The sequence below is a fragment of the Phalangium opilio genome, unplaced genomic scaffold (genome assembly GCF_054372755.1).
Source record: "Phalangium opilio isolate 3A_F unplaced genomic scaffold, DU_Popi_V2 ptg000217l_1, whole genome shotgun sequence".
Taxonomy (NCBI): domain Eukaryota; kingdom Metazoa; phylum Arthropoda; class Arachnida; order Opiliones; family Phalangiidae; genus Phalangium; species Phalangium opilio.
Genome location: NW_028324218.1, coordinates 12,651,442 through 12,679,412, shown reverse-complemented (window position 1 = coordinate 12,679,412; position 27,971 = coordinate 12,651,442). Strand labels below are relative to the sequence as shown.

The following is a 27,971-nucleotide window of genomic DNA, read 5'->3' as shown; positions in this document are numbered from 1 at the left end:
GGGTATCGAACCGGTTATCGAATACCAAAAATTTTCCTTATCAAATACCGAATCGAATAGTTTATTCCAAATCGAATACCGAATAGTTGGGCCTTGGTAATTTTTTTCCTTTCCGATTAATCGCGAATAGCTAAGCCTAGTAACCGCGAATATTTAACCCTAATATTCGCGAATATTTGGCCAACTATTCGCGGTTAATCGGGTAGTAACCCTAATATTCGCCAATAGACAATACAAAGCAAGGAGAAGAACATTTAGAAGCTCCTAAATTTCAAAATACCTCTCCCCATTGGTGGTCAAGTATTTCTTAAAATTTTCCTATGCACTTGCTGGTAGATTTTGATGGGAGACAAATAAAATTGGGATGATATATTTTTAAATAAGGTGGGTCTCTCTAGTGTCAAGGACCTAAATTTATGGTAGTCGAACTTTAACCGAATAGTCAGTTCGGTATTCGATATTCGAATCGAATAGTGAAAATGGGCTTATCGAATACCGAATCGAATTATTCGGTTCGGTATTCGGTCGAATTATTCGATTGAAACGGTTAACCGCACACCTCTACTAAAAAGTTATACGTTACTCACATGTTATTACTGATTAAGCGTAATTGGCAATTGAGAGTGAAAAAAATTCAACTTTAATTTTTCAAATCTTAAGTGAAATGAAATAGTAGAATTGAGGTATTCATTTGGAAAACAAGAAGTGACTACTTACTTGCTCCTGAAGAAGAGTAATTGTTAAACCATAGAAGAGTGTAAAACATAAATTCAAATTTAATTAATAATGCTTTTTATATGGTACAGTATAATTTAGCGTCAGTGGTCAGCAAGAAATTAGACACCCTCTCGCCACTTTTCATATTTTTTTTAAGTAACTATATTATTACATTCTACTCAAAGAGTCAGAAAATGACTAATTTTAAGTAATTTATAACAACTCTTTGCATAAATAACATCATTTAGCAACAATAGACCGATAAATATATTCGCCTACTAGTTGTTTCTACCGCAATACACACCGTTTTCAGAAGCTTAAAACTGTGGTCCTGATAAATAGAAAACTCGCGCTCGCCATCTATCTTATATTTTGATCTTTTAATATAGATACTGCATAAGGCAAGTAAATAATAATAATAATAACTTATAATTTTACTACAATAATAATTTCAGTAATCAGTACAAAGAAGGAAAAAGCCGATACTTAAACAAAAGACTATTAAAAGAAACATCAATTAAGTATATTCTTAACTTTAAAACCTAATTACACTAAATCGGGAGTTGTATCGCATATCGCATTGTTGTCCGCTTTGCTTTTTTACCACAGGCGTAATTTGGAAAAAAAAAGAAATATTTAACCACGAAAATAGAGATAAGAATGACTAGAAGTTGCTATATACAAGCAGAGAGAATTTATAATAAACAGTGGAAGCTCTTGCCCTTGACAGTGCTAAATACAATGTAGCTCAAACAAGTAGGCTGCGACGCTAAAATTAGCCAGGCAAATTTCCGGTCAATTGACTCTCCTCTAAATTTTAAAGTTTGCCCTCAATCCCTGTTGGTTGTACAATTACCCAATAAGGGTTAGCGATTTCGAGTGTGACTGGCGCCATTTGGAGTTATCAAGAAGTTATATCTAGTATCTCAGAGAGAAGGTATAAATTCGCCAGATTTCCAGCTTTATCTCCAGTCCAAACGTAGGTCCGGAGTCAATCCCCGTCTCTAAATTACAACCAGCATCTCATTGGTTCTTGAAAACTCACGTCAGCGCGACGACGCGAGTGACGAAAATTAGTCATATTTTCCGACTGAGGAGAGGCGAAATAGCCTGGCGCCTCCTTTTACGTCCCCCTTGTATTTTGAAAGGGGGACTGGGACTAAGGCGCGCGAATACAAAGGCATCTTATACCTTCTCTCTGAGATACTGATATAACTTCTTGGAGTTATTTTAAGTCAGACGTTTCACTTTTCCTAAAAAGGTAGTGCGCATCTCCCTTAGACCCTCCCGCAACATTCTAGACCCACCCTAGAGGGAGGGGCCACAAAAAATTATACCGGAAAAAGACCTGGCCAGTTTTGTTGATCACGTGATTTTTGAGCTACATAATATTCCTCAGTTTCCACTCCCTGTGATAAATTCTCTCTGATACAAAATTTGTGGGTGAAGTCAAAATATAACCAGACGAAGTTACTCAATGAAGTATGCGAGGCTAAAGCTATGATCCGACGTTCTTAGTACATAAATCCGCTTTTGGTATGAGAGGGACTAACTAACTGATAATATTCAAACGTATTGAACGGGTTGATTAATCACTCAACAGACATGAATAATTATTTTTAACATATTTAATTATGGGTTTAATTTTAAACTGAGTGTATTTTGAAAAAAAAAAAGAAAAAAACTTTACCTTCTTGTGAATGCGTCAACTGCGCCAGATAGAGGGTGTGAATAGTGAATACAACAAAGAGAAGAAACATCTTTTTGGAAAACATCTTGGAAATAATTTTTATGACTGATGAGCTGTATATAATTATAAAAGATACGGTATTAAAATAAACGATAACGGATTTATACAGTTTGATGAATGAAGCTTAATAATTTGAAGGGTAAATGTCTTCATTATCCATAAAATGCCTCACCCAAAGATATATCAAACAAGCACCTGAGTATGAGAGTTGCCAAAATAAATAATGACACTAAAGTAATTATACAGGCCCGGATTGAGGGAAAAGGAATGCCCCGGCTTTGAAGGACAGTTCCAGGCCCTAATGGCAATAGTTCCGCTTAGTCCGGCCCTAGTGTTATAAGTTTATAAGATATGTTACAGTATGACATTACCTTTACTAGGTAATGCTAGAGACTTTCTGAGAGCTAGTTTGAGAACGATGCGAGAATTAACTACACTCAGTTTTAGAGCTCGGCATTATCTATCCATTATCCACGTTATTTTATCTTTATCCATAATCGAAAATTATCCACCGGACTTACATGTTAAATCGCATTATAATCCACAACTTTGTTTATAAATAATCTGTTATACACCAATTTGTGGATAATGGATAGAAAATGCCGAGCACTACTCAGTTTTGAAGTCCAGCTTCTATAAGCTTTTGAGAGCGCCTCATCAGGCGTCGCTTCACGAGTATCTACGACGTTTCCACTACGTCACTTCATGACAAGGTTTCAGTAACCAGTGGCAAACTTATGGAACATATCTTATGAACTTATGCTAACATCGTTCTCAAAAAGTAAAGGTGAGAAGAACTAACTCTACTCAGGGGAACTGTAGTTGAAGCGAACTGTTTTTTTGCACCTATAATGTGTTGGGAAAATATAGCTGGCAGGTTTCATGAAATGTTTCTCGTTAGTATGTCATTTTACCTTATCACCAAATTACCATGGCTCGAAATGCGTTATAATATCACATGATCTTAACATGGAGAAAGGGGCGAGGAGTCGAATTGAGTAGCGTTTCTCGGTCACTATGCGTAGTAAGTTTCACCCCCAAGTGGGAGAAAACTGTGGGGGATGGAATGGGGAAAGATTCTTATACACTGTGGTAAAACCACCATGATGCTTCTTTGGCTACATTTATCACGCCCTCTCTCGACCGTGTCTCGACTTAGCAAATTCAAAATATAGTGGCAGCGTGGTTCCAGGCTTTCATCGTTTTAAATAATAACTTTGGCTTTTATACACGCAGTATATGCCCATATTCAAATAATTAATACGTGAAATATTACCAAGTTCACAAAAAGCTTGCCTCCGTTCCTCCGTTGAAATCTACGCGCCACGAAGTAGCAGAAGGCACAGTGATGCCAGGTGGGAAAAATGGAATTTCCCTTTCTAGCCCTTAAAATTTCCCTTTTTGGACCAAAATTTCCCTAGTTCAGGGTTGCCAGATTCTGCGCATAGAAAATGATAGAATTATAGCTTGACAACTGTTTTTGGCGATGTATTTTCGTAACGATTACAATGGGTCAGTTATTTAGCAGACGACTATCGGTAATTCAATGTTTGGAAATTACTAAAAACAGTAGCAGGGTTGCCATCTAATAAGAATCCAACGTAATTAATAGGTCAATTTGATGAAGATGTTTAATTTTCTATGTTGAGATTGTAGGTTTTGAATAAAATATTTCTTCCCATGGAATTCCCCTAGATTTAGCAAATTTTTCTTGGAATTTCCCTTTTCCCTTTTTACCGTTTTTAGGAGTCAAAATTTCCCCAGATATGGGAAATTTCCCTCAATCTGGCATCACTGAGAAGGCAATTAAATTAAACTCGCCACCATGGTGCCACAGACGGCGCCAGCTAACTAGGCCACGTGTGTTTACCACGATGTGGATGATGCGACCCCCACTATTTCAACCCACCCCGTCCTCCCGTTTTTGAGGGAAATTATATCGCGGGTAGGGGCAGAGTTCGTCTCAAGATTTCGACTCCTCCCCCCTTTCTCCATGATCTTAAGCAGCTAAAACTCTACGTAAAACGCAGTGTTGCAAACTTGGGTTAAAATCGGATAGATCTAACCAGGGATAGATTTAATTTTAGAAGTAGGAATGGAGAACAGAGTAATCTGGTCGCGCGTCAAAGTCCCGGACCCTGTTCCACTTGACGGAAGGGTATGAAAGAAGATACGGGTCATAGCGACTGAGGTAAAAAAGAATTACGTATTTTTCGCCGTCCCCGTCAGCAACGTCATCATAGCGTTGTTTAAGTGAGCCAATAAGATAATTTAAACTTTTCGTTGCGTGTTGGAGGGAGGGGCTCTTTACTGGGCTATGAGTCGGACTGAAGAAATACTAACCGTTCTCCATTCCTACTTCTAAAATTAAATCTATCCCTGATCTAACATATTTTATATCGTCAAGCCGAGATTTATTTAATTATTAAAGATATACCTCTTAATTGCGTCTCGACTCGGAGGGGTTAATTTTGGTTTCCCAACTTGTTAAGTTAGCTTAACAAAATAAGTATGAAAGAATAATGGCACACCAAGAGTCAAAATAGTAGTAACTACTAAAGAGTATCTAGATATTCCTTGACCTTTATTTTGATATACTGTCTTTCGACTGCAATCGATGATTTTGAAGCCCAAAACGTAAATGAATATTTTTAAATTTGAATTGTCAATGGTGGAGATGTATATTATGAAAGGAGAAAGTACAGTACAGACAGGGATAGATTTAATTTTAGAAGTAGGAATTAAGAACAGAGTAATCTGGGCGCACGTCAAAGTCCCGGACCCCCTTCCACGGGACGGGTGGGTATGAAAGAAGAGGAGCGGGTCATAGCGACAGAGGTAAAAAGGAATTTCGTATTTTTCGCCGTCCCCGTCAGCAACGTCATCATAACGTGGTTTGAGTGAACTATTAAGATAATTTAAGCTTTTCGTTACGTGTTGGAGGGAGGGGCTCTTTACTGGGCTATGAGTCGGACTGAAGTAAATATTAACCGTTCGCCATTCCTACTTTTAAAATTAAATCTATCCCTGGTACAGATCATCTCAGACTCAGTTTGTTCGCAGATTCATTAAGATGCATAAAATTCTGCCCAATTTTATCATCATATTTCTTCAACTTCTCGAATACAATGAGGGTGGAAGCGCAATCGCCTAGATGTTTTGCTAAATATTGAGATGTCAACTTACCCAGAATCGCAGAAAATACGGAATATTTCCGGAGAGGATGGGGAATGGCGTTTTATAGCTGCATATTCAATAATCATTAAAATAAAATAATCATTTCACCGAGCCATTAGCAAAGAATTCAGATGACTTGGTACGGAGACAATGAGTCTAGACATGAAGGTAGAGAGGAACACTTACCTAGGAGGAATAAAGGTTATAACGCCTAAGGTGTCTTTGAACAGGTTAGAGAATATTTCAATTCAAAATTTATGGTGGAATTCATAAACGTCGGACGCAAGGCAATTTAGTACAGGCGAAGGCAGGACGTTTCCGCGCAACGCACTGCCTTCGCCTGTACTAAATTGTCTTGCCTCCGACGTTCATGAATTCCGAATTTAAGGCGCTATTAGTATGATATCTCCCCATTGTGTGAAATTTATAGTCACGGGTCAAAGGTAAAACACTCGTTGTTTTCTGTCAGGGTCTCGTTAATTTAAGGTTGTTACCTTAAATACTTTGAAAGGTAAGGTTGAAACTCCTTGCTGGGCTCAGTCACCCACTCCTAGTTGTGACGTGTCCACATCGTATGATTTCGTAAACAAAGGATTTAATGTGCTAGAAAACGAGTGTGGGAAGGCTAATATCTTTGTTGTTTTGCTCCGATAATTCACCTTTACCTGAAAAAAAAAGAAGAAAAACAAACCTAATTGTCACGTAAACAACATTATATAATAAGGTAAACAGAACAATTAAGATTTAAGTACGGTAAAGTAATGTTCTTGAAAACTGGATATTATATTTAAATGAAAAGGTAATTTAATTTTTAAAATGCTAATACGAGTACAATGCCTGTAGTATAGTACCTAACTAGGGACTCATACTTATGGGGACCTTATATAATAGACTTATGCTTTAATGTTTGTTTCGTGTTATTCAGCGATACATAAAAACCATTACAGTTTTTTCGCGTTTTATTTTCTTAGTTTAATTAGGTTTCGTTAGGGTTTAATTTTGAAAACTAGTTTGAAAAACATGTTTTTTTACAATGATAAAAAATAAATAATAAATTTAACCGTATTGATTACTGTTAATTACGGATAAATAGCATCTATTCGTAAAAACATTGTAATTGAACTAAAAGTTATCAATAATTTTCATGATATAACTATAGTATAACGACTTAACATGGTAATTTTACCATGGTAAATTAATTGAACTAAAAATTATCATAATTTTGATGATGTACAACGACTAATAGCCTATGGTAATTTTACCATGGTAAAGCAGCAGTCATTGTGGTCATATTTCTGAAAATTAAGGGTTAATAGCATTTATTAATTTAAAGATGGTAAATAATCCAAAGAATTAATGAATTATAAATAATTTTGAGCAAATCACTATATTTCAACGGTAATTTTATCGTGCTAAATCACCAATAATTTTGGTCCTATCTCTGTAAATTAAGGATAAATAGCATTTATAAATATGAAGATGGAAATTAGCCCAGTAAATTACCAATAATATTGGTCAAATCCTTATAAATGAACGTTGAATAGCTTACGAAAATCTTTTCATAATTAATAACCATTATACTATAGTTACAATGAAATAACGTATTCGCATATTTTAGATTAACGGGAACAAATTGTACAATGGGAGGAAATAATTAAAAATATTTCGCAACAGAAGTTTATTTAGTTGCTTATAGAGGCTAGCCTAGAAAAACTAATAGTAGTGGCCTTCAAACGTACTCTTATAATCTTGCATCCCTCACTCTACAATTACTGGTATCGTATATTGTATTATACAGCTGTATCAACCAGTTTTATCTAGTATAACAAATAATTTCGAAATACTTTTATAAATAAGTTACAGCGATAACGTATAACGGTTGAAGCTGTGAAACAACTGTACAGATTAAAGTGGGATGAATCTCAACCACAAAATGTTTGTTTACTTATCAAGATAACAGTTTATATTTTATCGCCTAGAAAAAGCATCTTTTAACTGTTTAAAAATTCCGTATGGTCTGTGAATTTTATTTAAAGTCTTTCGACCTTCATCACCACAATTTTTGACACTTCTCTTCAGGCCCATTAACCTTGGGGATGAGTGATCGCTCGTGGTAGCGTTTTAAATATACAGAAACATACATTCTTCTCGAGAAGCTCGACCGTCGAGGAAGTTTAATTTCAAAGCGTCTTACAAAAGTGCGGAGTTAAATTAATAAAAAATCAAAATGAGCGTGTTCTCAGCGTGTTTAGATTGGACGTGGATTGCCACTGGATTAATTGGATTGGTAACGTACATGATGGTCAGTTTGTGGGTCAAGAGGAGAGGATTACCACCCGGACCAATGCCTTTACCACTGATTGGGAATTTACTGAGTAAGTTTAGAAAAGTAGCAAAAATGTTCGATTGTGTAGCATTGGGACCTATCTCATTGGACCGTATACCGCAATTTGGGCGGTTTTCTAATTATGAATTTTTCTCTCATTTCATTTTTTTTTCAAATTGTTGTTTTCTAAGTTTAGTATTTATTACTATGATCAAAGGTAATGGTTTCAATTGTAATGCGAATATCTTAGTAGCGAAATGAAAAGGGTAGTTAACAAAAGGAGTTTTTTGTACGTACTTAAAAAACATAACCTAATCTAACGTACCCTTACCTTACTCTTGTATAAATCTCTGCTATTAAAATAAAAAACTAATAGTAGACTTCGGATTAAGAAACATGTTTTAATCAAGGCAAAGTCGTAAGGGTTAAAAAAAGTGTTACGGCAGCTATATACAGGGTGTTTCTGGAAAGTCTGGCACAAATTAACAGGCATGTTCCTTGAGTCAAAAGGAGTCCGAAAGGTCCTATGAAGTTTTGGGGTAAAGCGCTCCGTGGCGAAGTTATGGGCTCTCAAAAGTAGGCCGAAAAACAAGGAGATTTTGCAGAATTATAGCACTAGTATTGTGGTTTTGACCCAATTGTTTTCGATTACTGAGCATAAGGCAATGATCGAAATAAGTTCAAACCTAGTGGAAGACCGTGAACGTGTTAAACGGCCAAAAGCGTTAATCCCTTTGTTTTTATTAATGATTGTAATTAAAGGTAAGGAAAGTAGCTCAGATATCGGTTACTTGTTTGTTCAGATGTACTGGTAACTGACCAGTCTTTAATTCTTTATTTCAATTAGACACATTACTTTTACAATAATTCGAATGAACCCTTTAAATTTTACAATAAATCGAATGAACCCCTTAAATTTTACAATAAATCGAAAGAACCCCTCAAATTTTACAATAAATCGAATCGATTCCATTAGTTTTACAATAAATCGAATCGATTCCATTAATTTTACAGTAATTGCAATCGAATCCCATTAATTTTACAATAGTTGCAATCGAATCCCATTAATTTTACAATAATTGCAATCGAATCCCATTAATTTTACAATAATTGCAATCGAATCCCATTACTTTTACAATAATTCTAATGAACCCCATTACTTTTACAATAATCCGAATGAAACCCAATTACATTGTTCTACAAATATTCTTCAAAATGGGCACCATCAACGTTTAAGCAAACTTGAGCGCGTCGTTTGAAAGATTCACGAACACGTTCGAAGATTCCTGGCATGTTACGGATGCTATCACATCCATCAATTATCCTTTGTCGGAAGTCTTCGACATCGCGAACTTCACTTCGGTATACCAAGTCCTTGAGATGGCCCCAAAGAAAAAAATCGCATGGGTTGAGATCGGGAGATCTTGCTGGCCACGCAACAGTTCCGCCTCGACCTATCCACCTCCGGCGAAATGCATTCGTGAAGTAGACCATGATTGGTTCCTGATACACTTCCAAATGTGCACGTACGCCATGAAGCACGTTAAGGTACACACGTACATTTAAGCCGTCTGTAAAAAACCTACAGAATGCAGAGTACTCAGATATGCATCTTATTTATAAACTGGCTCGGGGAAATGCGGTTGAAGCTCCGCGCTTGTACCAGGAGCACTTTCCTCAACGACAAGTTCCCAATCGACAAACATTTACGGCAGTCGACAGACGCTTGAGAGAAACCGGGAAACTTCAACCGCCGGGACCTGAACCGCGTGCGGCGATTGTTCCCGAGGATGTAGAGGACACCGTTTTGACAATTTTCGAAGATGATCCAACAACCAGTACCAGAAACGTCGGGCGGCAATTGGGCGTTAACCATGTACTCGTCTGGAAAATCCTTCCAGGACATCAATTCCACCCATACCATTTGCAAAAGGTACAAGCTTTAAACGAAGCTGTTTATCCGAGACGGGTCGATTTCTGCCAGTGGTTTGTGGCACTGGTAAATGACTTAGACTTTCCGCGTAATTTTCTAGTTTCCGACGAGGCCAATTTCTCGCGTGACGGGATACTTAATTTACATAACTATCACGAGTGGAAGCAACAAAACCCGCACGCGACCACTGTCATGAAACATCAAGTTCAGTTTAATTTGAACGTCTGGTGCGGAATTGTAGGAGATAATTTAATTGGACCTAACTTTTTGCAACCGAGGCTAAATGGGGAGGCGCACTTGACCTTTCTGCGTGACAATTTACTGGAGCTTTTAGAAGATGTACCTTTACGACTGCGACAAATAATGTGGTTCATGCACGATGGCGCACCGCCCCATTTTAGTCTTCAAGTTAGAACATATCTTGATGTCGCGTTTCCCCGGAGGTGGATAGGTCGAGGCGGAACTGTTGCGTGGCCAGCAAGATCTCCCGATCTCAACCCATGCGATTTTTTTCTTTGGGGCCATCTCAAGGACTTGGTATACCGAAGTGAAGTTCGCGATGTCGAAGACTTACGACAAAGGATAATTGATGGATGTGATAGCATCCGTAACATGCCAGGAATCTTCGAACGTGTTCGTGAATCTTTCAAACGACGCGCTCAAGTTTGCTTAAACGTTGATGGTGCCCATTTTGAAGAATATTTGTAGAACAATGTAATTGGGTTTCATTCGGATTATTGTAAAAGTAATGGGGTTCATTAGAATTATTTTAAAAGTAATGAGGTTCTATTCAAATTATTGTAAAATTAATGGAATCGATTCGATTTATTGTAAAATTTAAGGGGTTCATTCGAATTATTGTAGAAGTAATGTGTCTAATTGAAATAAAGAATTAAAGACTGGTCAGTTACCAGTACATCTGAACAAACAAGTAACCGATATCTGAGCTACTTTCCTTACCTTTAATTACAATCATTAATAAAAACAAAGGGATTAACGCTTTTGGCCGTTTAACACGTTCACGGTCTTCCACTAGGTTTGAACTTATTTCGATCATTGCCTTATGCTCAATAATCGAAAACAATTGGGTCAAAACCACAATACTAGTGCTATAATTCTGCAAAATCTCGTTGTTTTTCGGCCTACTTTTGAGAGCCCATAACTTCGCAACGGAGCGCTTTACCCCAAAACGTCATAGGACCTTTCGGACTCCTTTTGACTCAAGGAACATGCCTGTTAATTTGTGCCAGACTTTCCAGAAACACCCTGTATAGGTAAACCACTTTGAACGCGCACCCCAGTCGAATAACAAACCGGAGCTAGGGTAGGACTACGGGACTACGGGACTACTGTAAAATAACCATTGAATATAAATAAAGTTTTTAACAAATAAATTCAACTGATTTTAAAACTACCATAAACACACCACTTACCTTACCTTTAAGAGGTCTTCCTCCCAAGTACTGACGGCGCTCAATGCCGTTTAACGTCCTCGATCATCCAACACACTCTATCCATTGAGCTACTGTAGCTCGCAACTCAATGAAAACGCTATGATTTTATATGTGTAGACCCATCCCATTCAGTCGAAAGCTCTTCCATATAAATATTCCCATTTAGCAGAAAATCGCCCTTCGGGCTATAAATTGTTTTAAATTTGGCTACAATTGTACAAATCTGAATTCGGTCCAACGGGATTCAATCTAATGGGAATATACCAAATGGACTGAAGATAATTTCATAAACTATTGGTCGATCTACCGGAGACTGAGGCCTAATTAATTCGCAGCTTTCAGGGACAAGACCAAAACTGACGTCAAAATAGCGCAATGGAGGGAACAATACGGTGACGTATTCACAATTTGGATGGGTCCGGACCCTATGGTAGTCGTTTGCGGATGGGATAAACTGAAAGACGGTCTAGTGACTCAAAGGAACACCTTCGCTGGTCGAAAAGTTAGAACGTCGTGTAAGAAAAATTAAAGTCATAAATGTTCTTCTCAGAAAATTAATTTACGCAAATTTTTTGCAGCTCATCTATTTCTTGAGGGAAGTTACGATGTCATGATCTCTGATTACGGTCCACGTTGGGAGACTCTACGAAAATTAATTCACTCGGCTGTAAGGTATGTATATTAATAGCATATCGTAAATTAAATTAAATAATGAACCATTGTTTTAATTTTCTTAAAGAAAATATTCAACTAGCGAAAAACTACCGATTTTAGTCGACGATGTTGTTAAACAAATTACTACGCTAATGGTTGCCGAAAAAGAGGCGTTTGATCCAAACCAGTATACTTACTTGGCCGTCTATAATATATTGGCAACAACCGCTTTCGGAGTCAGGTCAGTAAGAAATATTAGTTGATTAAAAGTATAAATGGGTGTGGACATAAGTTTATAAGATATGTTCCATAAGTTTCTCACTGGTTACTGAGAACTAGTCATGAAATGACGTAGGTGAAACCAGGGATAGATTTAATTTTAGAAGTAGGAATGGAGAACAGAGTAATCTGGGCGAGCGTCAAAGTCCTGGACCCCTTCTCCGGGACGGAGGGGTATGAAAGAGGCGTGTCATAGCGACAGAGGTAAAGAGGAATTACGTATTTTTCGCCGTCCTCGTGAGCGACGTCATCAAAACGTAGTTTAAATGAGCTAATAAGATTAATTAAACCTTTCGTTACGTGTTGGAGGAAGGGGCTCTATACTAGTCTATGAGTCGGACTGAAGTAAATACTAACTGTTCTCCATACCTAATTTTAAAATAAAATCTATAGGGCTCGGGGATCGGTTAACTATTATTCAAATAAATTAACATACTAAAATTTGTAAAACGAAGATTATATAAAAGTATTTCGTCTTGATTTGTTTTTGAAAAAGGTAGAGTGATGCAATTATTAATCGTAAGTATTATTTTCCGAAAAACTAAAATTTTCAACATAATCAGAAGAATTTTACTCCAAAAAGTTTTTTTGCGATACGTTTTATTCGATTTCGAATAAAAAATTATGATCCTTACATTTCTTGATACAAATGTGGTTTTGGTTTCACTTATCGATAAGCAATTGGACGAGTAACCGCCACTATAATATTTTTACGATAAACTCTGATCTTTTTTAAATTGTTTGAGCTCATTACTAACGAAAATAAGCAAAGTTTTAATCATTGACAAATAATTGTACAGTACTAAAAAACCTGATAATGATATGAACTATCAATATAAACATTGCGATTGGCAATATTATCAGAAGTATATAATACTTATCTTCGAGAGAAGTGTACCAGAAAGCGTGGTAACATGAGAACATTAAAAACAAGGTTACTAAATCGAATCACATACACGATAAATAGTACCCTCATCATTACTTTATTAGCACTTGAATATTTCCCAAGGCGTGCACTATTAATAAATGTTGTCCAAAATTGAATGTAAGTGGATCCAAACGGCTGACTCTGAGACAGCACAGTTTTTCATCTATTTTTGGATAACATAACTAGTGTGAAAAAAGGGATTGTCGAATGATAAGCCAGATTTGGAGTCTCATCCAAAATTGGATTTAGAGTCATCTATTAAGGGATCAGTTATTACCCAGAAATGGTCAGGATATTATTCACATATCAATCAAGCCCACATTGGACAAATTTCTAACCGATATAGGACTAAAGTCAAACCCTCATTTAAACAAATTTCTAACCGATATATTGGACTCAAATTAAAGCCAATATAGAGGCTAGATTTTTTACTTCACTGAGTGATGATTGTTTTTGAAACGTTCTGTTCTCGACGTATCCATCTGTATGTGTTTTTGTTGGTCTGTCTGAATGTTATTACACCCCAGGGAATCGCGTTCGCAGTTTCCTAATCTGAACCAAAGGGTTCTCAATTTCCGGATCGTATTCACAGTTGACGGATATCTGAAAAACTGTACTGACCACTATTCTATTAACTGTCATCACCAATCGAACTACACCATTTTAAGGTCTTTCAAACACAAAACGATACAACTGGAAGAATAATAAGTAACTTCAGATAAAAATAATTAATATCATATAATTTTAATAAATTATTTGCGAAAAACCTCTCTTAACTGAAAAATCTGTAGTCAAAGTATATAAAGGACGAGTAACGAAGATTGGGTATGAAGTCGAGAGACTGGATACATTTAATAGTTTGTATAAAGCGAGGTATTGAGTCTTTACTCCACTGCACCATGAAACTCTTTCCAAAGTTAATATAGGATGAGTATTGATATCGTTAGTTAATAAAAACGGAATAGAGAAGTCTTTTAGAAGTAAATGCTCATAAGATGTTTCAAGTGTGTGACTCTCTGAAATATCACTGCCTTCTCTAATACTAGGCCTTGAAATGTACAACAGAAGCATTTTTTGTGACATTTTGAATTTGCGCTTAGTAACCGTTAGATGGCTCTTTTCTGAGGCGAATATCCGCGATGACGAAAGTAAATTCGTACTGCGCAGTCTCGCATGACGTCACGTCTTTCGGTTATGGCGGACCAGGAAGGGAAATAAGGATTTTTTAAACTGGACTAAATAGCCTGGTCCATGACCATTGACAAGGGCACATCGTCTGCTAAACTAGAGAAGTGGATAATTAAAATATTGGAGGTAATGTCTGTGTCCGAATTCAGCTGCCAAAGAAATCTCCTCCTATCTCTCCTAAGCTCGCTCATTGGGCAATCCAAATCAAACTTAAAGAGTTAGTGCCATAATTTTCGTCATCCACAAACTTAAAATACGAAAAAAATCCTTGAAAAATCTAGTTTATTATGATATGTTTACTTTTGTATTTGGTTTCGTAGAAATTTATAAAATTGCAATCAAAGCTTTGTGTTTCGGAAAGGTCTAGTTAAAATTTGTTTCGTTTGATGACGTAGTAAGGAGAAATTTTTTCTCTTGATGTAGCTCACGTGACGCCTGTTAGTGTCTCAGCGCAGCGTTAAGCCTATTTTATTCAGATTCGCGCGGCATTAGTATACTCGGAAGTCTAGGGCGCTCGCGCTTGGCTTTTCCGCGAGATGCCGTGAGTGACGTAGCAAGGAGAAAAACCCACCAAATATCTTCTCCGCAAATTTGCTTTTTGCCCCCAAATTTCTAGTTCTCGAAGTGTTTTTTCTGTGTTTTGCCTCATATTTAAATATTTACTAAGCATATTTTTGGAATCAGAAGAGTTTAAACTCTCAAAAAAGTAAGGTTTTCTTTAGATTTGAGATCATTTTTAAATCAGTTCGCTATTCCTTTAAGGTATTTCATTGGCAGTGGCAGTTTTTGGGAAAAACTTAAGGGTTGAAATTTCCATGCAGACGCCATTGACACGTGTCAAAACATACACCAAATTTAAACTAGTATTTTTCGAACTCGGAAACCGTTCAGCATCATGAACCGGTTTATTGACCGGTTTTTTGCTTTCTTTTTCGAGACGAACTTAGCAGATTACACTTCGTCGTAGCTAACAATTTCCCATTGTTTTAAATTTGCCGCCAGTTTGAAACGTCAGTCAAGCGACATCTAGTGCCATTTGTGAAATCCTAACTTCCACCCCCCTTTTATTCCTATCGCAAGGCCTAGTATTAGAGAAGGCAGTGGAAATATAGTAGGCGGTAGGGACGAGTGCATTTTTACTTCTCCTGAGAGACAGGCTATAGAGAATAGGTATGTTGGTGATCCTCAAATATTGTTTCACTTCCCATTTTTACCTTGACCCTTTTATATTACACTAACCCCTCTTTGTTCGAGTCTCGGACGTTTATGTTTGGATAATATGGATGGGTTTCGCAACAAGAATCGAAGGCATCCATTTTCGAATTAAAAAGATAGCATTATCTATTATTCCCTTCTGATGTTACACATTAATTGTTGCTTTTATCGCCATTTCGACGATATGGTAAGGAAAAGTAATTTTCAAGCCCGTTAATCAAAGACGTTATGTTCATAAACACTTAATTCAGTTTGCCTACTAAAACCTGTGTAATTTTGCTACTAGTTTAAGGGGGTATCGCGAGATCCCTATAGCAAAAGTATCACAGATATACTTTTTTTGGTGTTTGGAAGAAAGTATTTTGCTATATAGTCCACTAACGTAATAACTATGGCTTTTTGGAATTGGGTTTTATCGAAAAGATAGTAACAATAAGTGAGTTAGGCGATCTTGTCATAAATAACTGATACGGAGAAAAACGTATACATGTTAAATTCTGATAAAAAAATAATAGTGACCATATTCCAGATGAATGTCTACTACAAAAAAATGATTTGGATATTTTTTACAAAGCTTAAATTTCAAAATATTACGCTTAAAGTTAAACTTCAAAGCAAGTGGATTTAGAAAATAGAAAATATTTTTAATTTAACCGAACGTAGAATACAACCCTTTTTTCTACATAATTTTTTTTTCGGAAAATTTTGTCGATTGAATACATTTGTCAGTTTAAATCTTACTAAGATTATTCAATCTCAAAAAAATATCAACTAAAATTGTTGTATTGTTTAAACGAATAAACTTCTGAATAGTTTTCGATTATTTGTAGTTAATCGTATTTTTCGAAAAAATCGATCAAAAAACCCCGAGCCCTAAAAATCTATCCCTGGTGAAACGTTATAGATTCCGGTAAAGCGACGGCTGGTGAGGCGCTGTCAAAGGCGAAATAGGAAGATGGACTGCCAAACCGATTGTTGTCAATTCTTGCGTCGTTCTCGGATTAGCTTTCAGTTAGTTTCTAGCATTACGAAGTAAAGGTAGTATCCTACTTATGGAAAATACTTTATAAAACTATTGTGTGGATCATTACTCTCGTTGCACCTTGCCATCAATAATTATAACTGAAAAGATGAAGGCTTCGTAAATGTGAAGAATTTTATTCTTAAAACAGGTATGACATGAATGACGAAGAATTTTTAAACATGAAAAAGGCAAACGACGAAATGCAAGAGGAATTTAACATTGGAACCATAATTGATGTTTTCCCAATTTTGCAATACCTTTTACGAAGCAAAGTGAATCGCGCTAAAAAACTGGTGCAATGCTTGAAAGATCCAGTGAAGAAGTATTATAAACAACACAAGGAGACGTACACTCCAGGCAAGTAAAATTAACTCCCTCTTTATCCAATGAAAGGCAATATCTAATAAATTGAAATACGCTTAACGTTTGTCGATAAAAAACTCGCATGAGTCGCATCGCGTAGCGTCGAGTGTTTCTATATTTAAACATGTCTTTTATTTCTACTTTTTTGACTGGTAGGGATTATCAGGGACTTTACAGACGCCTGTTTGGCGGCCAAAATTGAAGTGCTAGAAGAGGAAAACCAATCAGGCCGATCCGATTACTTCACTGATGGAAACATGGAACTAGTCATATTGGATCTCTTCAGTGGTAAATAATCCCAAACTTTTAATCCTTATACTTGAACGCGGGGGTGTTTATCCTATATGATATCACCCCTTGTTCAAAACTCCCACTGGGCGTATAGTCAAGTTAAGATTGGAAAGGCAGCGCCATTATGGTAATCCGGTGTGCGCGCTTTACAAATCTACAGACATTCGTATACTTGATATTGTGAAACGTTTTTGATTGCTCGCTGAGGAATATAATTCCAAGCTGAGATGAATCGAATATACCTTTTGTCACAATGCGTCTCCCATATAACACTTCACATACTTTGTAATGATAGAGACTTACTGAGAGCTAGTTCGAGAACGTTGCGAGAACTGACTACACTTGGTTTTGCAGTCCATCTTTCTATTTAGTCTGTACTAAGCCTTTGACAGCGCCTCACCAGGCGTCGCTTTACGAGATTCTATGACGTTTCACCTACGTCACTTCATTACAAGCTCTCAGTTACCAATGACAATCTTCTGGAACATATCATAAAAACTTATGTTTATAAGAATAACTTGCCCGCGAAACATCAGCTTGCTAAAATAAGCTGGGCTGCCGTTCATTATATGTCATTCAGTATTTGATAGTTGTGAAAATGTTCCATACGAGGGACTGATTCAAGGCTTTTTTAAAAACTGAAGAATGTTAACCGAAACGTCTTTGTATCTTCTTAAATATAGCCGGAACCGACACAACGCGGATAACCACGAACTGGGCATTATTGTACATGGCCAACTTCTCAGAGTTACAAGACAAAGTACGAAGAGAAATCAAAGAAAATATAGGTGCGCGAGTGAATATGCGTCAAATCTCCCCGAATACTGATTCTCTCTCTTTTGATAGGGAATAGAATGCCAGTACAAGAGGATAAATACAAGTGTCCCTACACTATAGCCTTCATAACTGAAATACTGCGCGTAAGACCCGTTGTTAGTTTTACCATCGAACACAAGGCGATTCAGGATGGAACTTTGGGTAACTTAACCTATTTTCTTAAAAATTATTTTAAAAGGCATAGCGGTTCATTGGTAGTACGATCATAAAGGATGGGCGTGAGGAAACAGCTTTTCACGCTAAGGATAGGCAACTCCCTATCTCCGACGGCCGCTTATTCGATATTTACTCATTTCCTGCTTCGATTGTCAGCACGCGCAAACTTGGATCCCTGCGTAACGTTGCTTTGTGCATGCTGACAACAGACGAAAGCAATACTTATTTTTAGGATTTAGATAGAGACACTACCAACGAGATATACAAGACCCATGCACGCTCAATTCGAAGGCGGGTCCCTTACCCATATATATTTGAGTTGTGTGGTTGATAGATAGCGCTTCTTTGTCTTTTTAATACACTTACTAATTAGGCTCAATTCACAAGAAATCCCATCGCGCGCTCCTTCGCTCGAGGTTCGAAACATGGAGCAGGCTGCTGGTCACGTGAGGTTTACGTAATTTTTTTTGACTTAAACACGCTAGTGGAGAATCTTGGCGATTTAAAAGGTCCGAAAAAATTAAAAAAAATTGGCGCCCGCATGGGCCTTGTATATCTCGTTGGTAAAGATAGATATTTTAAATCCTGAAAGTCAGTATTGCTTTCGTCTGTTGTCAGAACGCACAAAGCTGCATTACATAGAGACCTTTCTTTGCGCGTACTAGCAACCTAAGCTGGAACAGAGTATATTATATAAAAACGTCTTGGTTTGGACCAAGGCCGAAAAAACAAACGATATGTGTGAGGTTTATCAATTGACTGTTTCAGATATTGAAATTTTTTTCTAGTTATTTTTATCAAAAGCGCATAGATCAGAAAGTGAAGAACATTAAACCTTTCCAGCCTTTAGCAACGGTATTCGTGTAATATGAGAAGCAAGGGGGGGGACACAAATGGGTGGTTGGTGAGCCTCGTTTTCAACTACCAATCGAATCAGAGATATATTAGGTCATCGTTAATGTCACGTGACAAGTGGAAAGTAGTTCGCGATGGTAGCGACTCCTGGCGATAGTGGGGAATACTATTGAGAAATCGGCTGCTTAACTAGGCTTAACGGACCGGTTGTTCTTTAGCGCTCTTTCGGTTCAATCGTCGTGGAATTTTCAAGTTTCGCTAAGTTGAATTTTGATATTGTTTCCGAGACTTTGTTTTTGCTTTTATTATTGAACTGCCTCGAAATAAAACACCAGAACAGAGTGTTCAGCAAAAGCTGAGATTTAGCAGATTATCAACTTTTAGGCTCATTTCAATATCAGTTTCTCTAGAAACCCTAGCTTTGGCATCTACAACTTTCCAGGCAAACACAATGGATTACCTTGGAAAGTTCTGATTTAAATTCTTCGTGGCACACAATAACTGGGTGAGGTTTATCATTTTGGAACAATATATTATGTACCCAGTTGTTCCAAGCGAACAAAAACTAGGAATACCCACATTGTTCTATTTTAGGCTATTTTGAAGAATAGTACCGGCACCTTGAAATATAATAAAGTATATACCAAATGAAAGCTCACGCCTTCCTCTATTCATTGCATATCATTATAATAGGCGCAAAAGATAATTAAGGGTAGTAATTAGCATTATAGATATAGCAGTGCCGTAGGCACTGCTATATGTATTATGGAGGGTCCCGGCGAAACAAATCATACTGGCTACACATATCTTCGAATATTTCTCTTAAACTGTCATTGTTTTTCATGCATTCTATTGCCCCTTCTTCTATTTCCCGTCTTTATCAAGCAGGAAAAAGTCATCCTTTTCGTAGCTTTCTAAAATGTTTGCTAAATTCAAATCTGACATTTTGACAACTGTGCCGATTCCTGACTACCTAAATGACTTGATTATATTAAGCCTTGGAATTAAACTATAGCAGACGACATGAAGATAAGGAAATAAGTGAACTATTTTTTCGAGCCAACTTACGCATGTACCTTGTGTAAAACTACGCGAAAGTAACTCTCCGCCGCGGCATAAGACCAACTCTTCCCGTCGCTCTGTAAGGGGGACAGAAATCTTGAATCGACTATGGGGGAACTCATTTTTCACGTTGCGGTTCAGGCTTCTCGTTCTTCACTTTCTGGTTATCTATGCGCTTTTGTTTTTATCCACTCAATCCTTAATCAATATTTAATTCAATCAACTGATTTTACTGTTAATCGATCTAGTCCCTCTAAATTAATTGAAAAAATTACATATCTACGCTTTTTCAAGAACAATTACATTTTCGAAAACATTTTATCATGAGCGCCCAATCACCATGGTCAAAACATGTATCTACCAGGGGATGAACCTGGGATCTTCCGCGTGTGAAGCGGACGTGATAACCACTGCACCATAGATACGTGGTAGCACTGAGTTTTCCAAGAGATCTAGCTAATTCTTATGTCCAGTTACGATGGTCAATACATGTATCTACCAGGGCTCGAACCTGGGACCTTCCGCGTGTGAAGCGGACGTGATAACCACCACACTACAGATACGTAATACCACTGAGTTTTCCAAGAGATCTAGCTAATTATTATGTCCAATCACGATGGTCAAAGCCGTACTTCTGTAATTAACTAAAATTAACATACTTAGACTTAATTGTTTTGATCAAACTGGCTGATAGCACACCCTGAATACTTAGTTGTTAATTTAAGATAATTCCGAAAAGTATCTTCGCTGTAGTTTTTAAGTTATCGGTGGGGAAAAATCACGAAAAACCCATGTTAATCTCCATAGGAAATTAGTAAAAGCGGGTGAATATTACTTTAACGTTACAAAACGGTTTCAAGTCATATCTACAAGGGCCTACCGGCCCTGTAGAATATCGTCGAAGATAATGGAGTTGCCTATCCTATAGCTTGAAAACAAATTTCCTCACGGGCATCCTTTATCCATGCTACAATCCTTGCCCTAAAATAGGCCTATAAACGGACGGGGCAAACAAATACTTGAGAAGTCACGCGAAGCTACTATTCTAGCAAGCGTATTTAAAACGTAAAAACATCTACTTACAGATAATTACAAGATTCCGAATCAGACTAGTATGATTTTCCATATATTTTCCCAACACATGGATCCCGAATTCTGGAAAGATCCGACAGAGTTCCGGCCAGAACGATTCTTGGAGGAAGATGGTACTTTCATGACCCTGACTCGATTCACGGGGTATCTTCCATTCGGTTTGGGACGCAGAGCTTGTCCTGGAGAGAAGCTGGCCTTGGCTGATTTGTTCCTGATTTTATCTGGTTTGGTACAAAAAGTTCGATTTTCTCTTCCGGAAGGCCCCGGAAGCGCTGATTTGGAGCCACAAAACGTCATGTTCGTCAATTTGCCAAAACCGTTCAAACTCAAAGTGGAAAAGGTTTAATGAGTATCAATCATATTTACTACGATTTCTTTTATATTAAATATTCATTAAATTTTAAATAAAAATATTAATTATAGCGAGTTTTGCTTCGCAATTCTTTAAAAACTGAATTTAATCCTTGGTGAAACTAGGGCACTTATTACCTCTCCGTGTGACATATGTCACGGAGAAGTTCTAATTTCGACGTGTCTGTCTCTGTGTGTGTCTGTCTGTTGTTACATCCCGGGGACCACGTTCGCAGTTGGAATATCGAAGCAAATGTGTTCTCAGTTTCCGGACCGCATTTACAGTTCCCGGAAATTTGGAAAATTGTATTCTGCTTACATTGGCTATCACTTCACTGTCTGTCTAACACCAACATCAACTGGTCTTTTGTCCATCCCACATGGACACCAGTCAGTACTTGCTGGCTTCTAAACACCCCCATCATCTGGTCTTTTGTCCATCCCACATGGACACCAGTCTGTACTTGCTCGCTTCTAAACACCCCCATCATTTGCTCTTATTTAATTTAGTTCGCCGTGTTTTCCCGCTTGGGGGCGCTTTTAGTACCGTAAAATAGACATAAGTTCAGCCTCATGACCCCGTCGACTGCTGCAATATTAGGGCAAGGTATAGACAATACAATCTAACCAATAGATTCAATAAAAAGTGAATAGCCCCTAAAACATTACGTTAATTTAAAGGTGAAAACTTTCTCTTTCATAAAAGTTTTATAATTGGCCCCTAAAATATCAACGATAATTTATTGAAGACCCCGGTTGCAACGGTCATAAAAGCGGCACCTCGTACACACAAAGGGTAAAAATATTTTCTCTTGAAACTGGATATTTCCCCACGTAAAAATCAACAGGCATGGGCCTAGTTCATTTCGGAGGCTCCGATTCCTGTTTACTCAATGCTTTGGTTTCAAGGGATCATTCAGAACAATAATGAATCATGTTGAGAAACTAATTGATAATGTTGTGTAAATGGCATCCTAGTTGTGAACAGACATTTTTATAACGCGTGAATAATTCGTAATTTTAAATTTAACGTCAGTAGCTTGCAATTTAATAGCAATTAAATATGCATATTCAGGGAAATTAAATGGAGAGAGAACAAAAGGTCCTTTAATATCAAAAGATTTTACCTCAAAAGGCTCAGCTATGTCGCTCGGCATCATTAGACCGGCGGGTAGCTGAGGAGACACCTTGTTTTCTTTTTGACAGATGATGCAACTTTTGCAGTACTTCATTACATCAAGGGTGAGATCACCCCAACAAAACTGACTTCTAACCCTGTTTAAGGTCTTTTTGGTTCCAAAATGCCCTGAGGACGGGAGGTCACGGCAAATATGTAAAACACGGGGCTTTAGGGAGGGGAGTACCAAGATTCGGAAACTATTCCACCAATTACTAACCATTTTTCCAAAATCTTTATATAAAATATTCTCTCTCATTTCACAATGAGGAGCTGCTTCATCAACATAGACAAGTAAGTCTGCATCAGTGGGTAAAATACCCTTTTCTAAGAATAACCTAAGGGGTCCTATTTGAGGATCTGCAACTTGACTTTCTATTATTAAATTTTTATCAAAGATTAGCGAAGCACTATTACCTCAACGCTACCATTTTACCTGGAACTAATACTTGGTGCGTATGTGACGGTATTCAAGCGCCTTTTGAAACTGTTGAAGCAAATAGCCCAGAAGCTACCATTACATTTGGGATCTGCCTGGTTATACTCTTCGAAAAATGCATATACATAGAGATGCTCAACTGCTCCTTCTTCCAGGAAGAACGCTCTTCGTACCTGTAGAAAGGAGGTGTCCTACCGAGGGGTCGGACATTTTTGAAAAAGTGTACGGGATTTCGAAATCCAATTTGATTTCTTCGGATTTCGTTTGATTTCGTCTGTTTTCGGCGGACTTTAGTTTCATTTAAAAATTTGATAAAATTCAACGGATTTCGTCGAATTTTGCAATTTTTCCCGTGATTTCGTCGGATTCTGCGATTTTTTTACCGAGATTTCGATGGATTTTGGGATATTTCCTGTGATTAAAGCGGAATAGTTCCTTTTTGGGAGAGCGCTTTGTTTTTATTAAACGCGAAACCGACTGAAAAAATCCCGCGTTTCTGAAGGTTTTTAAAAGAATTGTTTTTCATATGATGGATTTCTATTCGATTGTTAAAGTCCTTACCAAATCCTAAGGTTACGTTTTAAGTTTTTCTAGGTCCTAAGCTAATTCTTTGGTTACATTTTAAATTTTCTAAGCTTTTTTAAAAATGAAGACTAAATTCTTTTAAGTTTTCAAAAGTTTAAATTTTATTTTTAAGACGAGTTTTGGGTGTTCTCTCCTCGGAGATCCAAAACCAAGCGCCCGGTTAAAGGCGATTTTATTTAAAGAAAGCCTCTTGTGAGGTTTTTTAATCTCTTTTATGACCAATGAATAGGGGTGTATTTAAAACTTTGGGGGCTTTTTCAAATGTCCATCGTCACTGGGATTCTGAAATTTTACAACGTGGATTTTAGGGTGACGCATGGGTATATTGTTTTCTTTGGGTTATTTTTTGGGGAAGGTTGAGCAAGGTAGAAAGGGGTGATTTTTTATTATGATAAGATTTTTTCTTGCTCGGCCTTTGAACCGTTTTCTTTACAATTTATTTATTTTATTTTTAGGGTTTTTTTTAAGAGGATTTTTAGCCACATCGTATGATGTACATCTACGATGAGGCTCTTAGTTTGACCTGCCCTGTAGTAGTAGTAGTAGTAGTAGTAGTAGTAGTAGTAGGGGTGTCACAGTCCTGCCTTTGGAAGTATCAAATTTTTCGTTCGTCATTTTCGAACGTCGAGAGAAAATATTTTTCCTTTTAGTTAACGTTACAGCTCACAGGTGGAGTTTTAAACTTAATACAGGGAAGAAATTATTTTTTTAACTCTTCTTCCTCCACGGAGAATCGAACCGCGGACCTTTCGCATGCCAGCCCAGTACTATACAGCCTCACCTAAAATCGCTTGTTAAGAAACGGTCTCGAATAAAGCGCTATACTCGGAGAGAGAGCTTTTTCACAGGCACCGTCCCCTTCTCTCTCTCTCTCATCTCTTCAACTAGGAGTCATGATCTTATCCGAGGCCAGGAGATATAACTTCGCGGTTGGAGAGGCAAAAGCATATTAAAAAAGTTTTTATCACTGTTTAGGGTAGGGCATCGAGGGGCTATTCACTCTGATTTTATGCACGGTAAATCATTTAAGCATTGTAAAATATAGCGTTATTCACTCATAAGGGTAAGGTATAGAGGGGTTATCCACTCATTAGGGTAGGTATAGAGGGGCTATTCACTCGTACGATGTGGCTACTATTACGAGTCCTTGGGTCGTCTTGTTTAAATTGTTTGGTTCGAATTTTTCTACAGTGATTTCGTGAACTAGGCCCATGCGTGTAGCGAAACGAGAATATTTTTTTAGCTAATTTAGTTCGCCGTGTTTTCCCGCTTGGGGGCGCTTTTAGTACCGTAAAATAAACATAAGTTCAGCCTCGTGACCCCGTCGACTGCTACAATATTAGGGCAAGGTATAGACGTAGAGCGGTGAAGCCCTGGTCGCGGATAGTTAAAAAATGTTTTAGAAAATTTCCGAAGACCTTTATTAAACAGTCAATCCATAGAAGTAAAGGATAAAAAAAGTTAAGGTTAAAAAAATGAAAGGTTATGAAGGGGTAAAAAAATCCTCTAATGGTATATGAAAACTGTGAATTAGAAACTTCACGAAGTTTTGTTTTACTAAAAAAACAACGATGTTAAAATCTCATAATTACTTTTTTGTCCATACAATCTAACCAATAGATTCAATAGATAGTGAATAGCCCCTAAAAATTACTTTAATGTAAAGGTGAAACCTTTCTCTTTCTTAAAAGTTTTATAATTGGACCCTAAAATATCAACGATAATTTATTGAAGACCCCGGTCGCAACGGTCATAAAAGCGCCACCTCGTACACACAAAGGGTAAAAATATTTTCTCTATGGAACTGGATATTTACCCACGTAAAAATCGACACGCATGGGCCTAGTTCATTTCGGAGGCTCTGTTTCGTGAATTTTGTTATGGATTTCTCTACCGATTTGGTTTCTGATTTTGTGATTTCGCGATTTCCATACTATTTTGTGATTTCTTTACTGATTTTATGATTTCTTTACTGATTTTATGATTTTCTTTACTGATTTTATGATTTTCTTTACTGATTTTATGATTTCTTTACTGATTCTGTGATTTCGTTACTGATTTTGTGATTTCTACAGGGCCGGTAGGCCCTTGTAGATATGACTTGATACTCTTCTTTAACGTTAAAGCAAAATTCACATGCTTTTTCCAATTTTCCTATGGAGATTAACATGGGGTTTTTCGTGATATTTAACCACCTCTAACTGAAAAACTACAGCGAAGTTACTTTTCGGAATACTCTTAATTTAACAATTAAGTATTCAGGGTGTGCGATCGGCTAGTACTTGTTTCTTGAAAAAGCGTAGATATGTAATTTTTTCAATTAATTTAGAGGGACTAGGTCGATTAACAGTAAAATCAGTTGATTGAATTAAATATTGATTAAGGATTGAGTGTATAAAAATAACTAGAAAAAATTTCAATATCTGAAGCTTCAGTCAATTGATAAACCTCACACATATCGTTTGTTTTTTCGGCCTTGGTCCAAACCAAGACGTTTTTATATAATTCGTTACTGATTTCAGATTTTATATGGGATTTCGAAATGAGCAAAAATGCGTTTGATTTTGTTATTGATTGTTAGCGTACGAGATTTCGTGAATGACCGACCACTCAGTAGCTACCATAAAATTTGGGATCTGGAGCCTCGTTATACTTTTCGTGGAATGCATACGGAGATGCTCAACTGATCCTTCTTCCAGGAAGAAAGCTCTTCGTACCTGCAGAGAGGAGATGTCCTCCTCAGAGTAACACACTCCGTTATGAAAATCCTTCCCAATTCCCAGAAGATGTTCGTGAAGCTTTTGCAGGGTTTTTAAAGGTAAATAAGCTATTTGGCCCTATTGCGGAAGGAAATAAGGGCATAGTTTTGTTAGGGGGGAAATTCGTTGAAATTTTAAATTCACGGTGAAATTTAGTATAAAGTTGCTTGAAATTACATATAAAGCGTCGCGTCAAATACACTGACTTTAATTTTATTCGAATGTGAAATATTGTTGAATAACATTTTGAGCAATAAAAAACTCACTCAATATATATGTTTAGTTTTTTTTCCGCAAATGATGTTCCATTTCGTAAAACATATTGTGGCATTATATTTGAACTTTGCACAAATGTTCGTCTCGATAACGTTTTTTGATACTTAGTAACTAAAACAACGGGCCGAACGGTTTTTGCACAAATTATTGATCGTGAAGGATCAGCTTAGGCCAGCTTAAAAATTGTTTTCAAGCCAGTTTTGTTTAAGGTAATTTAAAATTACAATTTTTTAATTTCTTAAGATTAAACGAAATACGTACAAGATTTTCCCTGAATTGCTTTCCAACGATTTGTTCGATAAGTAAATCCGTAAAGATAAATCTGCAAGAAAATACAACAAAGGTGAGTGTTGTGATTTATTTTCAATTATCTTCAATAAAGAAATTAATACTTCTGAGGGGTGAGTTGAAGTCTTTAGTCTCGAACGTTCACCAAATTTCGGGAACGTAGTCCCAGAGTTTTCGACTTAAAATGGAGAGTGAAAAGGAATATTGAGTGATTTTTATCGATTCTTCTACTAATTTAAGATCAATCTGAACAGTGAAACATGCAGGAAATTTCTCCAAAGGATTTTACAATTCAAAATAGTTAAAAACTTTCTGATGTAAGGCTACAGCAAGATGGAAGGTGGAGTTTTATCCCCTTGTCTTTCCCTCTTACTTATATCGAAATGGTCTATTCACCGACTATTGAAAAGTACAAAGCTTTCTGAATCAGCTAAGTGCATGTTGAAAGTTTCTAGAATATACTAAATTGAAAAATGAAACTTTTGTTTGATTTCAAGTGTATAGATATCATTTCGTTATCGGAAACTTGAGTTTATAAAAACAATATAATCCTCATTTTAGTTTTCTTTAAAGACGATGAAAATTAAAAAAATGTAAATAAGTTTTATATTTAAGTCTTTCGACAGCACCTTAAAGAGGAAAATTTCATTTTAACTTGTAAGCTTTAGAAAATTTACTATCTATATCACGTAAAAGAGGGCTTCCCTACTATCACATTCCAAATATTTATAAGAGGCAATTGAATTACCATGATAAATCATCTCTCTTCAATCGTCAAAATGTTCCGGGAACTCG

General features: G+C 36.9%; 1 protein-coding gene, 2 long non-coding RNA genes and 2 other non-coding genes across 6 annotated transcripts; 1 reads left to right on the top strand and 4 right to left on the bottom strand.

Moving 5' to 3' along the window:
- Positions 1 to 758: 758 nt before the first annotated feature.
- Positions 759 to 26,127, bottom strand: LOC149616635 (uncharacterized). The gene is made up of 7 exons (XR_016375945.1): positions 23,050 to 26,127; positions 22,780 to 22,958; positions 21,791 to 22,626; positions 21,293 to 21,626; positions 6,139 to 6,309; positions 2,408 to 5,830; positions 759 to 1,312 (listed from the first exon to the last, which is right to left on the bottom strand). It is a non-coding gene; the product is annotated as an uncharacterized LOC149616635 (long non-coding RNA).
- LOC149616636 (cytochrome P450 1A1-like) lies at positions 7,629 to 21,727 on the top strand. Its single transcript, XM_089856806.1, has 9 exons — positions 7,629 to 8,019; positions 11,693 to 11,872; positions 11,936 to 12,029; positions 12,097 to 12,252; positions 16,794 to 17,002; positions 17,165 to 17,296; positions 17,983 to 18,087; positions 18,146 to 18,277; positions 21,295 to 21,727. The coding sequence occupies exons 1-9, from the start codon at positions 7,872 to 7,874 to the stop codon at positions 21,645 to 21,647; spliced, it is 1,509 nt and encodes a 502-aa protein (XP_089712932.1). The 5' UTR covers positions 7,629 to 7,871; the 3' UTR covers positions 21,648 to 21,727.
- Positions 20,562 to 20,634, bottom strand: TRNAV-CAC (transfer RNA valine (anticodon CAC)). Its single transcript has one exon. It is a non-coding gene; the product is annotated as a tRNA-Val (tRNA).
- Positions 20,700 to 20,772, bottom strand: TRNAV-CAC (transfer RNA valine (anticodon CAC)). The gene has a single exon. It is a non-coding gene; the product is annotated as a tRNA-Val (tRNA).
- A 169-nt stretch (positions 26,128 to 26,296) lies between the features above and the next one.
- LOC149616634 (uncharacterized) lies at positions 26,297 to 27,809 on the bottom strand. Of its 2 annotated transcripts, XR_016375947.1 has the most exons (4): positions 27,281 to 27,809; positions 27,150 to 27,210; positions 26,879 to 27,063; positions 26,297 to 26,690 (listed from the first exon to the last, which is right to left on the bottom strand). It is a non-coding gene; the product is annotated as an uncharacterized LOC149616634 (long non-coding RNA). The 2 variants fall into 2 exon arrangements; XR_016375946.1 differs by lacking the exon at positions 26,297 to 26,690 and having other exon boundaries at positions 26,786 to 27,063; positions 27,281 to 27,802.
- Positions 27,810 to 27,971: the final 162 nt, after the last annotated feature.

Excerpts from the sequence above, each read along its gene's own strand:
- LOC149616636 (XM_089856806.1), top strand. The coding sequence starts at position 7,872 with ATGAGCGTGTTCTCAGCGTGTTTAGATTGGACGTGGATTGCCACTGGA. Across the intron at positions 17,297-17,982 it reads CATATTGGATCTCTTCAGTG|CCGGAACCGACACAACGCGG; the intron begins GTAAATAATCCC and ends TCTTAAATATAG. Across the intron at positions 18,278-21,294 it reads GATTCAGGATGGAACTTTGG|ATAATTACAAGATTCCGAAT; the intron begins GTAACTTAACCT and ends ATCTACTTACAG.